We start from the raw sequence: 14,022 nt of genomic DNA, 5'->3' as shown, positions 1-14,022 counted from the left end.
AAGCAGCTCTGGGGGGCAGAAGGGGTAATGCAGCTGAGGAGTTTTGCTGTGGGACACAAGGGATGGCAGTGGTGCAGCTGCCCCAGAATAGGTGGCAATAGGGAAAGGCACAGGGCACTTCAGGAGAGACTGTAAGTGACCCTGCTGTAAGCTGGTGGTCTTAAGTCTGGCTCCTACATTATGCTGGTTCACCATAGCTATTGCTGCTGAAATGGGTGTGAACTTCTTTCCCTAATGCATTGGCACTACCTGGCCAAAACACTGGATATACTCTTGTAAACCGGAATTTTTTGGTTTTGTTGTAACCCTTCCAGGTTCAAATTCCTTGCCTGGGAATTGTCGCAAGTGCTCCTGCCCTGTACTGGAGTCATACCTGCAGATCAAACAGCTGCTTCTGAAGAAAAATTTGAAGTTTGAAGAAGTCCATGGAGCAAAGGTACCCAACAGTAGCAGCTAAAAACCCTCCCCTTCCAACTGTGCAGCACCTCCTTCTCTCCTCCCTGTTTGTGCCTGTTGCATCTTGAGCAGAAAGGATGCAGGAAACAGGATGCAAAGGCTGAAACCCAAAAATAGACAGGGAGGGAAACAAACGGGATGCATCAAGGCCATCTGTGAGGGCCCAGCTCAGGCAGGGGAAGGAAAAAGCCCATTCATCACAAAAGAGAGAACAGCTTACAGGGGAAAACCAGCCAGGGAGAAGCAGGACCTTGCTGCTTGGTGGGCTGCTTCTCCCCAGGCATTGCAGACCATTGTCTGCACCACGGGAGATCCCTGGGGAGCCCAGCAGCCCTGGCCAGTGAGCTATCCTACCTCTGCCACACTGGGAAAAGACATAAAACCCTGTCAGATTTTCTGCTCCCACTCCCAGGGAGACTAATTGTTTATCCCCAAACAAATTAATAGTCCCCTGGTGGGACTGTAAATGTGCCTTTATGTGGTGTGATAAATACTGATTAACAACAATCCCCTGTTAATATTTTACAGGTCTGACACATGCCATGACTATGCCATTCACTAAGCAATAAATCTGCTAAGGATGCTGTTTCATCCACCAAAAAAAAACGCTCCAAATTAAAATGTCACACAATGATCATCCTAGGAAGAATAACTTAATATCCATAATGAGAAGTTTTTAAAAGTTAACCCATCTTTTGAAGCCAGCAGCCATGGTCTTTGCAATTTAAAGTGAAAAGGGCAAAGGGAGAAAAAACTGTCTGGTCCAGTGAGTTAGAGCTGAGAAATGGTACCTGGTGTTTGGCTCAGGAGAGATAAACCATGTTGGCAAAGCTCCTGCCATCACTGCCATCCTGGATGGGCACCACGGTACACAGAGCAGTAGGCTGAGGGCAAGGTTACAGACTGCTTGTGTGTTTCAGCCCCGCTCAAGTGCTTAAGCATCTTTGCAAATGGGGGCAGAAAGTAAATAGCCTAAATCATTAGGAAATAAAGCCCTGGGCTAAGTAAAAAATAAAAAAGAGTGAAAGTCGTAGCGTGTTTGGCTTTCTGGACTATCTGTTGAGGCAGAAAAAGTCTGAGAAACCCAGACTAAACAGGGGAAAAAAATGGCTGTAAAATCAACTCTAAGAGAAGAGGGTGCAAAAGTAATCAAATTATTATTTTTCTTTTTACATGCAGTCCCTTCTCATCAGAGCTCTGTGTGGTTAAATATTCATTAGGGAATATGTTTGGGGGTTAAACTGGATGGTGCTGTACCTGGAAAGGCAGAAACAGAATGGAAAGCAGGGGTTTTAACATTGATGAAAAGAAATTGGTGCTGGATTTGGGTGCTGAGTGGGGACCTGGGCTTTGGGGTTTGCAGCAGTGCTGGCAAGGACCCAGGAGGCCACACCGGGGATTGATGCTGGGAAGCAGATGCAGATGTTGGCAGCTGAGTCTGGCTCTGCTGCATGGCTGCTGGTAGAGGAGAAGCTGTCACCACTGCCTGTTGGAGGGCAAATAAAGAGGGATGAAAAGGATCAGTGCAAATACTCAGACTGGTATCTATCTGCAGGGCAGCAGCAGCACTGGAGCAGCAAAACTGCCTTCCATCCACGCCAGCACCCAGCAAGGTCTCTGAGCTCCCCTGCAAGTTGCTGGTATCAGCACCACGTGGCTGTGAGGTCCTTCGCTCCTCCCATGCCTTCTGGTAAGTTTGACGTTGGATGAGACTGCCCTGCACCCAGAACAGTAGTGCCTTCTCCTTGGACAAAGGTGGGTAAAACCCAGGAATATCCACCTGGACACAAGCAAGGCACCTGCCTCTGCAGGAGATGCTGTGTGCACAGGGGTGGGTGGATCGAGCCTCACAGCTTGTTCATATTTCCCACACACAAGTCACAGAAACAAACATCCACCATCTGGTCAGCATTAAAGCGACGGCCAGGAAGAGGATCCCACACGTCCTCTTCTTCTCCTCCTCAGCAATTACCTTCCTTTCAGTGCCATCTGAGAGCTTTCTCCTTCCTATTTGATCTTCCTTCTCCATCCTGCTCCCAAGCACACACTGTCCCCTGCCCAACAGCACTGGGAAATGCTCAGAGTCATCCAGAGGGAATGCATCCAACCTCCCCAAACCAGCCCAGCAGTAATGTGGAGCCGCAGGCATGATGCTGCTGGGGAGGTGGCTCCCGTCCTCATTTCCTCCCCTTCAAATGAAGGATCTGGTTGATGGGTACCTGCCAGCACCACAGCACACACAGGAAGGTACCTCTCCCCAGCCCAGATTTAGCTGCTCGCACACAAAATTCAGCAAAACCCCCTACAGGTCTCAGTTCAGCCAGTACTGACCTTCCAGGTAACTTGCCCGCTTCCAAGCTAACCAGGGCATTCAACACAAACACCAGAGGGGTTAATGCCCAAAATGATTCAAGGAAAAAAAAAAGGGGGGTCTTTTTTAATTAGGAAGAATATAAGAGACAGATAATATGTCTGATTAATTATGGCTGTCTTTCTTCCAGTGCCGCTGCATCTGGGGACACTGGAAAGCAGTTCCTAATGGTACTGCTTTATCTAAGAGGATGATGGATAGTGGTGAAAGAGGAAAAGAAAGGGAAAAAGTAAGACATTAGCACATCAATGGTGTGCCTGTGACCTCCATCAAGGGATTCGAACCAACTTAATGAAATTTTAATTAGGCAGCAAGCAGTGTGCTGTCGCTGTTGCTGGGTACCAGATCAGACCTTCTTACCAGCACTCTGTTATTATCCTTCCTTGGGATAAGCCCTTTCCAGTGCTGGCAGCAAAGCTGGGCTCATTGTCTTTTGCTGGGGATCACCCCACAGGTCACAAAATTCTCCCATCTGGCTTTTCCCTACAAAGCCAGTGGAGAGGAGCCCAACGGGAGTGGGATTTGCAGTCTCAGGAGGATGGAGGGAATGTCCCACCATCAAAATGTCCCTGTCATGTCCTTGCCACCCTGTGCCAGACTCTGAGCCCCACAAAGGGGAAATGCAAGGCCTTTCCCAAGAAGCAGGGTTCAGGACTCACTGTTTGTTAAGCATGTTTGTGGGCAGGTGACCCAGCATGAACTGGTCATCACTGTCATGAGCGGACACAGCTAAGCCCTGGCTGCTGCCCAGCCCCTGGCCCTGCAGCTCAAGCAGCAACACTGTGGCTGATACCCTCCTCCCCACACCTTTGTTTAAGCAAAGCAGCTTCCATCTCCCCTTGAGAACAGAGTTGATAGAATTAATGCTGAGAGCAGTCTGTATTTTCAATCAACTTGATCTTCTATGGCCCACCCATAAGCTGGTCCTGCATCAGCACCCGTTTCAGCCCAGCTTAATGGTGACCAGTTCAGTGGTCAGCGAGTCCTGATCATGGTTTGCTGTGCGGTCACTGAAGCATGGGACAGAGCCCAGGAATGAAGAGGTTTCCCCAGCACCAGGTATTTTCTGTTCTGTTAATGTAGGTCAAAAACCTCTGGGTGGCTAGCGAAGGGAGCTAGTCTACTGCAAGGTAATATGCCTAAAGAAGATGGTGATTTCAAGGAACTGCTGAGCACTTACACCTCTTGCAAAGGCTGTATAAGTGCAACTAAAAATCAAACTCTCTGGTATACAGAGTAAGCTGTGAAGGATCTGCTCTCTTGAGAAGTTCTTAGGATGAGGAGCTAAAAGTTGATTTCCTGATAATCCTAAATTAACATGCTGGCCTGATACACGGCCCCCAGAGATAGAGCAGACTGCCCAAGAGCCAGTCTCACACATGGCTCCCTGCTTAAGTGACATTGCACTCACAAAATACTCAGCTCTCCCTTGTGCCAGAGCCTATGCTAGAAATTATGGATTTTCCAAATATCTTCCCATCTCCAGGAGCACCCCGTGTGCTTTTCACTGGCAACAAGGCTGCTGCATAGCTCCACAAACCTGTCCCCACTGGGCAAACCTCAGATTATGTCAGGAACCCAGCACTGAACTGACACGGTGAGAAGCCATCAATGGAAGTTTATGAAACCTTTCAGCAGGGTAAGCAGGTTTACTGTCCACTTTCATTAAGCTTTGCTCAATGTTGTCAAATCCTGCTATGGACAAAAACCCAGGAAAGACCCACTCAGGGAACTCCTGGAGCCATGCAAAGCCTTCCCCCATGTCCTGAATGGATTATTTTGTGCTCTGCTCCAGCAGGGCATTGCTGGCTTCATAGGCAAACGGTCCATGTGGTTTTATCCTGAACATCATGGGCGGATCAGCTTCTTTGTTATTTTAGATTATATGCTTGGCAAAGCCTGAAAATAATTGGAGACTATCTGGAAAAATAAAAATAGAAATTTGAAATGAAGCAGCACTAGCTTCCGAAGTGCAGCACTGAGACAGGAACCCATGAGCCAAATGCTCCCACTGAAAGCAAAAATAAATTAGCTCAGGATAAAGCACTATTTTGCACGCACACAGCGATCTAGCACCAAAAATAGAGAAGTAGCGAGATGCAGTGAAGCATCTCAGAGTTCAAAAGCTCACCTGTTTTACCCAGCTCTATCAGTTGGCCTCCCAAGAGCCATCTCTTCTCCTTGCAGCGCCTGCACTCCTCAGAATGCCCCCCTCCAGCCCTCTCAGCTCCAAGTCCTCCCACAATGGATCCTCCTTTCCCATTAATTGTCAGTGTAAGAGCTTTGTTAATAAATTGGCTGTGGCCTCTGCGCAATATCACCACCACCATCCTCTCTTCTCACCTGGCTCCAGCCAGACCCTCTCCAGTTTTCCTCTGCTCCTTGCAAGGTCTCAGCCCGGCTACAACATCTCCAGATGTCAGGGATATCTTATTGTATTCCACTCCATCAAATAACCATCATGATGCTGAGCACGGTGCAAAGCCTCAGCAGCCTGAGCACTGGCAGGGTTAAATTAAAGGTACCCATGATATTAGAGAGCTGCAAAGTAATTATGAAAGGAAGCAGAAAAAAGCCAGCAACTCTAAGCAGACATGAAGGCCCTCTTAAGAGAAGAAAGGCATGTTAATTAACCTCTAGACATGACTCAGAGCATCATTTGTAGCATGATTAACATAATCCCCCAAGTGCAAACACACAATTGGCATTAATGATCATTTGCAGGACTGAATGCTCCCCCACTCCTTCAGCGCATTTGAACAGGGAAACACTGAAAACACGGTAAACAGGCACGTTTGCAGGAAACAAAAAGAACGGGGTTCCCTGGGAATCGACATCCTGTCTGCTGGCTGCTCCTACCCCTTCCCTGTGTGCTGCAGGTGGACATCTTCCCCAGGTATGCTGTCAGCATACCCCCAGATGTGCTACCAGTTTCAAGCCTGAAGAGCTCCTGAGCTCATGTCGGCTTTTGCTTCCTTTGCCCTCCTCCAACCACAGCTTCATTCCCTTCTCACTAGCATCCGCTTCTCTAGCAAAAAGCTGGTGGCTGTTTCTGAAAGCTCCTAGATTCCTGTTCACATTAGGCTCTTGGCTTTCACTTAAAGAAGGAGCTACCCCCAAGATTGCTTGAAAGACTGGAAATGTCACAAGTTCTGTAAGCGAGAAAAAAGAGCCACAATTTCCCCATCTCTCCAAAAAGGACTATCTCTTGCTTGAACTTGTGGACAGGGCTCACAGCACTCAGCTCCGCCTGCCCAGAGCACTGAGGTGTGCAGGTTCTGAGGGCTGCTCATGCAGGAAAGCAAAAGCTGCTGCCTGCCTTAGTAAAGCTGTCAGGGCTGTTTTATTATATCCCAGCCCATCAAATAACCATCACAAGAGGTCTTCTCATCCTCATCATGGCAGAAAGCTGGTCAGGGAGTGCTTTCTCCTGAAGGAGACTGCGCTGTTTGGTGTTCATTAATTATTTAGGTGGCATTAATAAAGGTGATGAGGATGTGTCACCAAAATCCCCTGTAAACTCCAGCTGGCACCATAATATTCATCCCCACAACAGCCCAAGCTCGGGAGCTCAGAGGCTCTGCTTTACACTGTTCTGGATCTGAAGTGTTTTCAGAGGCTATTAGCTGGCTGAGGCTGTGTGTAGCTGAAGCTTGTTCAAATGAGTCACTGCTGAGCTTCATTCTTATCTTTAAAGTTTGTTACTACTCGGAAGTGTTTAGCTGCATTACATTTGCAAAAACATCTGAACAAAGGCCAGCTTACAGAAACGACAGCACTTGTGCACGTTTTTATATAAACAGGAAGGATTGTGTGCAGCCAGTTCTTTGCAATTCACAATATTTGTCTTTAATGACAATTTTAAGGACCATAACGGGATGTAAGCAATCACATGCAGACGTGGTGTCCTGAGTCCTGAGAAGAGATAACAGCGCAGCTCCACGGCAGGCAGAGAAATTCAACTCCTGACTCCTGACGCCACTGTGCCAGGCACAGTGACGACCTCCCGGGGACTTAGCCCTTGCTTGGGGGTTTCTGCAACGTAGCAACCCAGATAAAGTCAAGCTCATGTCTTTTGTGCAGTGACAGTGAAATCACACTCACACAACCTCAGGGTAAGAAGCCAAGACTAAAAGGAAAGGAGATGGGAAGAGGAAAGGCAGGGGCACATGGGCTGTGGGATGCTGGGCTGGACTTTGTGTGGTCCCTGTGCACACCCAGCGAGGACAGGCAGCTCTTTGTCACGTCAGGACACCACAGCAACCCCAGGCTCCACAGGGCCAGGGAGGCCTTGGCCTCCTCCCTCCCCAAACCTCTAAAGGGCATGACCCAGGCAGGGCAGGGGAACAGCCAGAATGCCCCATGTCCAGGCTCCATTTCTGGATCCACATGTCCCAGAGGCAGCAGTTTCAGCCACATCCTCACTCCTTCCTGCCACCCAGCCACCGAATGATGCTCGCTGCCACACCTGGGAGCATCAAACCTCTCCTGCTTTCCTCCTGACTCCCTCCTGAACATACACTCAGGTCATAGGGACTTGAGGCCCCAGCAGGGCAGGATGGCTGGGTCAGACCTGCAGGGTCATGGCTGGAGGTGGACCACAGCCACACTTGGGCTGCACTGGTCACCACATCAGTGCAAAGGTGCCCGGGAGGTTTCCATGCAGCACCCCAAGCATGGCCAAGCATCCTGAAGAGAGATGTGGCCTCACAGGGACCACAAGATAGCCGAGGCATGCTGAGGGGATGCTCAGGGGATCTGGAAGGGATGCAGGGGATGAAAGGGATGCTTGGAGGCAGAATGAGTGATGAAAGGGATGCTCAGGGGCAGCATGAGGGATGCATAGGATGCTCAAGATGGTCAGGGCAGCTCAGGGATGCTGGAGCAGGTCTGAGGGACAGAATGAGGGGATGCTGGGGAGCCTACCTAGAACAGCAGATGCTGAGGTGATGACAGGGAGACTTCGGGAAGTGCGGACAGAGAGACTGGAGAGCCTGGGGCAGGTCAGGGAAGATGCGGGAAGGATGACAGAGAGATGGGGTGCCAGAGAGCCCGGAGCAGATCGGAGGGACTACCAGGAGGTGATGGAGTGACAGCAGGGAGCCCAAGGCAGGCAGGGGGGATGCCGGGGAGGTGATGAGGTGAGGGGCAACGGGAGGGAGGGTGGGAGATGTCGAGAGGACGCCGGGAAGGGGCCGCCGCGGTGCGGAGGCGCTCACCTGCCAGGAGCCCGAGGGGATGTCTCCGAAGCCGCCGGGGCCGGTAGAGCCGTGACAGCTGCGGGGCGGCCCGGTGCAGCGCCAGAGCAAGCCAAAGCCGGCGGCGGCGCGGCCGGGCGGCAGGAGCCAGGCCGGGGAGAGGAAGGCGGCGGCGCAGGCAGCCAGGAGGCCGGCGGAGAGCAGCGCCCAGAAGCAGCCGACGCCGCTGCACATGGTGCGCCGGCGGGGCAGGGAGCCCGCGCCCCGCGCCGTGCCCGCCACCGGCACCGACAGCATCGGCGCCGCCGCAGCGCGGCCGCGCAGCCGCCGCGGCGCGGGGCGGCCGGCGGGGCCGGGCGCGGGGCCGGCAGAGCTGCCCGCGCCCCCTGCGCGCTGCCTGCGCGCCGCCTCCGTTCCCCTCCCCGCGGGGCGCGGCTGAGGCCGGGCGCGGTTGCGACACCCGCGGCGGGCGGGGACGGTGGAGGGGGAGCCCCGGGAGCGGGGCCCCCCTCACCTGCGCACACGATTTGGGGGCTTTTCCGCTGTTTTCCCACCTGCGGAACGGCCCCTAAAGAGGGTACCGTTAATGTTTCTAACTCCCACCCCGCTGCTCGCGGATGCGACGCTGCGGCCCCGCGGCCAAAGCTTCCCCGGACAGGGACACGCGTGGGGGGTTCGGGGTTGTGGGAATTTCTCGGGTGTCACCGTGGCGAGGTTAGGAAGGCGCACACGGCCCGAGGAGATGAGCCTTGACCCCGGCCCCTCGCTGCGAGTTTTCTCACTCAGGGTCTGCTTCTTGAGCACCATTAATTCCGTCCTTTAATCCCCCAGGTTTTAAAGCGTTAAAGGCAGAGCGGAGAGCGAGGCGGAACGGCTGCCCGGGGGTTTGGACTTACTTTAGGTATCAAAGCTGCGCCTCCCAGTGCAGCTGCATTTTTATAACAGTCATTTTGAAACTTCACGTATCTGCCAGGTTTTATTCCCGCTAAACCTCCCGGTCGCTTTGCAGCATCAATTGGTATCTCGTGCTTCTGCCTCGGGGATTTCTCCATCTCCAGAAGCTCTGCTGTCTCCCCAAGACCCCTCTCCACCAAAGCCGGATCCTTTTCTAAATATATCAAAAAATAGATTTATCTTTCCCTGCTGTCCTCAGGAGGGTTGCAGGCACTTACTGCCGATACCGCTGGAACAGTTAAAGGTATTTCGGCAGCTTTTGGTCAAAAACAACAGTTTTCCCTTCGGATCTGGGGTGGGGGTGTGTGTGGGGGGGGTGTTTTAATTGCAGCCCTCGGGGAAGGCTGGCTCGGAGTCGGCCTTTCCCGGGAACACGGCAGAGCTGGGGGGCTGGCACCCCCTCCTGGTGTGCGCCCAGACTGCGGGCGGGTAGGGGCTGCGGTGGGAATAACCACCGCTTACATCTGAATTCACGGACAAAACGTCGGGGTTAAAATGCTGCCGTTAAATGTCTGGGGCTTAACTGGAGCTTCTGTGTGTCTTTTCCTTGCATTTAAAAGTGTGCGCGCTTGTTGTGCTGTAACTTCCAGGCAAGTTTTGAAGGGACAAAATCACACTCAGCTTTGTCCCCCTGTTTCTCCTGGTTTGCAGAGCACCCGACTGCTCTCCTGTGCTGCATCACTTCTCACACGCTCTGGGACATTTAGAAAAAACAAAAGGGGGGAGGGTACATGGGAAACCACGGAAAATGCGTTTAAGCTAGATTTATTTTGTGACTTGGTTTCATTCAAGTATTTATGACACCATCAACGGCCAATAATTTAGGAAGAACGCTGTGAAGTGGAGGAAGGTTACCTGAGGTGAGTCCCACATAGCAGTGGCAGCACCAGCTGGACAGACTGGAGGTAGGAGCATCCCGGGTTCTTTTCAGTAGATCAGAATAATTCCAGAGTGGCACAAAAGCCCTGCAGAAAAGGCTTCCTTCCTGCGAGGAGCAGCCTGCAGCAGGGCAGGAATGGGGAGCAGCTACAGACACTGGGGTTTTGCTGTTTCCTGTTCAGTGCTCCTTTGCTGGAGCTCACTGCCCAACAGATCCTCAGCAGCAGTCACCAACACCTTTGTTGAGAACGAGGCTTTTTGGTTTCTTCCCCCCTCCTCCGCCTCCCTTTTTCTTGTATTAGACTTCAAGGTTTAGATGTTGACACTGCAAGTCAGACAGAAATCCTTCACCCCTTGCTTGTGCTCAGTCACCAGGCACAGAGGAACAAACCTTCCTCCACGGGCATGGGCTCAGTGGAAGGAGACAAGGAGGGATTAGAGTGTTTTAATAAAATCACTTAATTTTCTTACAGGTTGGGATGTGGGATAATTCCCTTCTTTGAAATCTTCAGCACAGTTGAGAAGCCAGCACCAACTCTCCCGTTCCCATTACAGCTAATGGACTGAGGTCAGCCACATCCAAACTTGTAATGAATTTTCTGTGTGCATGCAGCCACTTGTTTTCCCATTAAAAAAAAAAAAAAAAACAAAATAAAAGGATAAAAATACAAGTCAGTAATTGCAGCTGCTGTGATTGCAGTTTGGGAGCACCCCTCCTGTGATGGCATCAGTTGTGTCTTCTCAATTTTACAGCTTCCCCAGCATCCTCTTGTGCACCATTATATGTATGTGCTGCACCTTTCCCACTCTCCCCCACCATTAATTCTTGGATTCTTAGTGATCACTGTTTGTATTGCTTATTTTGCAAGTCTGTCTATAGTGTCTAATTATGTGTTTGAAATTACATTATGTAATTTTTAATAAAGCTAATGGCAATGTTTAGAATATCTGATTTTTAAGACTGTATTAAATTTCTATACAAAGGCATCTTTGAGCCCTTATATACTTTGGACATTAGTATTGATTCCAGAGTAAGACTGAGGCTGTTAATGCCCCTAGTCATATAGTTACTATTATTAGTATTCCCAAAGTAGCAAGAAGTCTATAAATGAGATACAAACCCAACATCATGAAAATACTTGTAAATAAATTAATAGACCATCCCAAAGACGTGAGCAGGGGCAATGGCCTGTAACATGATTTGTTACCTTTATGTTGTTTCAAATGCTGCAACTGAGCAGAGCAGTTCTCTGTGATTCATTATCAAAGACACCAAGCTATCAGCACAGTCTTGTTCTGCTATATTAATTCTGTCCAAACAAGAGCATCCCACTTAGATCTTTTCAAATATTAAAGTTTGTTTATTTTTGTAGCTATGGAGAGGGAAAACCAGGCAGGGAGGCTTTTATTTAATCCTTGGAGTATTTTAATTTAGGGAGGTGTTCCCCAGCTTCTCTGATGTTGGCCAACCTATGTCCTGAAGTCATATTTCAAGTGATTGCTCAGATAATTAAACTGTCTCATTCTGTTAAAACCTCCAGAAGCTGATGTTACTCATACTTCCAATTCAGATATCCGGGGTCCAAGGCTCAGTGACTTAACTGTAGATTGGAGCTTCAACCCTTCTGCACGTTCCCAAAAAGGGGAGGAAATGTACTTCATGCCAAACATCCTTATAGCTGGAGGTTTCATCAGTTATCTAGAATCTGATGCAAAGATAATTGAATTATCCCAAGGACCTTGACAGGTTGGGTGAGTTTTTTGGAAAAGGAGCTGCTGTTTGGAAATTAATTACAATACAGAAGCTGCTCCTCCTCAAGTGCGACAGGGCATGCCTACCATATACCCACCCCAAAGCCACGTTACCAGTGGGCCAGGTTTCTGACAGCCTCCTCTTACTGATAGTAGGAATATCACTTTGCAGCCTCAGGAGACTTTGTTTTCCAGCATGGAAGGGTCCACTCGAGCTTGAAACAGGTATGCACAGCTAAATAAACCTGTTAGGAATCATGCCTGCTTCTGCCACTGCTCAGACAGAGGAGCACTGTCAGCTGAATATAAGGGCGTGGCAGTAGAAAAACGATCAATATGTAAGGTCAGAAAGAAGGTCCAGAATACAAATTCCCATGGGAATTTTACCACAAACTGCATCCAAGACAGCCTGGCAGAGCAGGACTCAGTCAGACATTGCATTCTGCTTCAACCCCAACATATAAATTGAAACCTAAAACTTCATCTGTGAAACAGACCCTTCAATCACCCACAGCTACCTGGAAATGAAGAGAAAACTGCATGCAGTGCACTGGAGAATCAGGCTGGTTCCATCAGGGCTCTCTCTATACTCCCAGTTATTGTGAGTGTTTATAGAGGACTCGGTGCAATCTTTTGACAGAAGATGTTAATTTGTGTTCCCAGAGTCATCCCATTCTTTCAGATTTACCCACCTTTTGAATATTTTAGTCCATTACCAGCCTCTTAGGTTATGTGCCAAGTAAATAATTCCATTCATTATGCAAACCCCATATATAATAGTTCATTATCCTCCAACCAGCCTCTGGGCACAGGTACCAAAATGTATTAAAGAGCATAGTTAACAAAAATAATACCAAAAAGAGAAACCGCAGTTGCTACAGGGTGTAGATCAGCTGCAGCATCCTACCCAAGAGCTGGCTTCATCTCAGCCCTGAAAAGATCCCCATATACCTTTTATGCAATTTACAGTTTATGAATCTTAATTACTGAGTGTAAAGAGCTTTGGCACACTTGGATGAACGATGTTGCAGGAATCTACATAATGATTATCAATCACATCACTTTCCATGGCTCAAGCACCACCATCAGGACGGTTACATCACAGAGGGATGACACTGCATCGATCCATCCCGACACAGGGATGTAAGAGGAAGAACTGCAGCTGCCTCCTGCGGTCCCTGCACCACTCGCAGGGTTTGGTTTGGGCCCCTCATGGTGTTTTGCTCATTGGGCCCCACAGGACAAGGTTCTGGGATCAAGTCCAGAAACGTCGTGGCATAAAAGAGGTTGAAGTGGAGTTAGGCTGAGGGCTGTGTTTGGAAAGCTAATTCCTGTCTGATACAGAGTGCCAAAGCCCACAGGGAAGCAGACAGAGTTTGTGCTTCTTCCACACTCACCATTGCTGGAGTTCATTGCTCTCCACTGTCTCTCTGGCATTTATGGCAATTTCAAAGACATAAGGTTGTATGGCTTGCTGCACGGACCACGTGTAGCTGGGTGATTTTGGGAGAGCTGCTTCCTGTAGTTGTGCCTCAGTTTCCTCATCATAAACCAGGATTTAGAATAACAGTCTTTATAAAGCACTTGTATCACATACTGCCCTTCAGTGACCCATGTAAGCAACATCCTTGGTAGCTGAGAAAAGAGAGGATCTGCCTCAGGAGGATAATTAAGAGGATTTTTGTGGCAGCATTCGGGACCCAGACGGAACTGATTTATCGGACACTGCTTTACAGCCCCGGTGCAGTGTCCCCACATCCTGACCTGCACTATGCAGCCTGGCAGGGTTTTCAGGTCACACGGCACCAATAGCCGGCCCCTTGGCGATGGGATGTCAGAGCTGCAGGAAGCCCGGCCGCATTCCTGGCACCACAGGAATGTGCTGACCAGTGCCACCGCGCACCCCACGTGTGTGTGGAGGCTTCTGCCTTGTTGCACAGGGACCCACAGCTTGATGCATCCTCCCTTGGGACTGCAAAGTCCGCACAAAGGCAGGCAGAGGTGAGGGCTGGCAGGATGTGTTTCAGGACACGTCCTCCGCTGCTGCAGCCCCTCTGGCCCAAGGGGACATTTTTGGGCTCACACTGCAGAGCCTCCAGGGCACTTTGCATAGCACCTCGGCCCTGCCACGCTGCTCCCAACTGCTCCCCGCCCGCTGTCGCCTCCCTCAGGGTTGGCTGTCACCCTTCGCCAGCGGAACGTGCCCAAGTGCCCCCAAAACACCTCCTCAAGGCCCTCTTGCCCTCGACCAAGCTGGCTGCCCGCGCTTCAGCCCGCCCCTTGCCCTGATCAAAGATGGACGCTCCCCCGCGGACCCCCGCGAGCTTCCTGCCCTCATCCACCATGGCAGCCCGACGCCGGGGCGCCCATGTTGAGTGAGGCGGGGGCCGCGGCCGCATCCCGTCATGCTTG

General features: G+C 50.4%; 2 protein-coding genes across 2 annotated transcripts in view; one reads left to right on the top strand and one right to left on the bottom strand.

Annotated features, from left to right (window-relative positions):
• The window catches only part of SPATA22 (spermatogenesis associated 22), a 63,106-nt gene extending 60,828 nt beyond the window's left edge, over nucleotides 1-2,278 (top strand). Inside the window, exons 13-14 of the transcript XR_008972998.1 lie at nucleotides 315-436; nucleotides 2,012-2,278. The gene's annotated coding sequence lies outside the window, so the exon portion shown is untranslated. The remainder of the gene's footprint in view (nucleotides 1-314; nucleotides 437-2,011) is intronic.
• LHFPL7 (LHFPL tetraspan subfamily member 7) overlaps nucleotides 1-8,349 on the bottom strand; it is a 60,361-nt gene extending 52,012 nt beyond the window's left edge. Inside the window, exon 1 of the mRNA XM_057416162.1 lies at nucleotides 8,047-8,349. Coding sequence (XP_057272145.1) covers nucleotides 8,047-8,322 — 276 coding nt within the window. The 5' untranslated portion in view covers nucleotides 8,323-8,349. The remainder of the gene's footprint in view (nucleotides 1-8,046) is intronic.
• Nucleotides 8,350-14,022: the final 5,673 nt, after the last annotated feature.

This window comes from Pezoporus wallicus, unplaced genomic scaffold (genome assembly GCF_028554395.1).
Source record: "Pezoporus wallicus isolate ANWC-B61680 ecotype Strahan unplaced genomic scaffold, APGP_CSIRO_Pwel_v1 contig_8517, whole genome shotgun sequence".
Classification (NCBI taxonomy): Eukaryota; Metazoa; Chordata; class Aves; order Psittaciformes; family Psittacidae; genus Pezoporus; species Pezoporus wallicus.
Note: the sequence above shows the minus strand (reverse complement) of the source record. Positions and strands in the feature narration are given on the sequence as shown.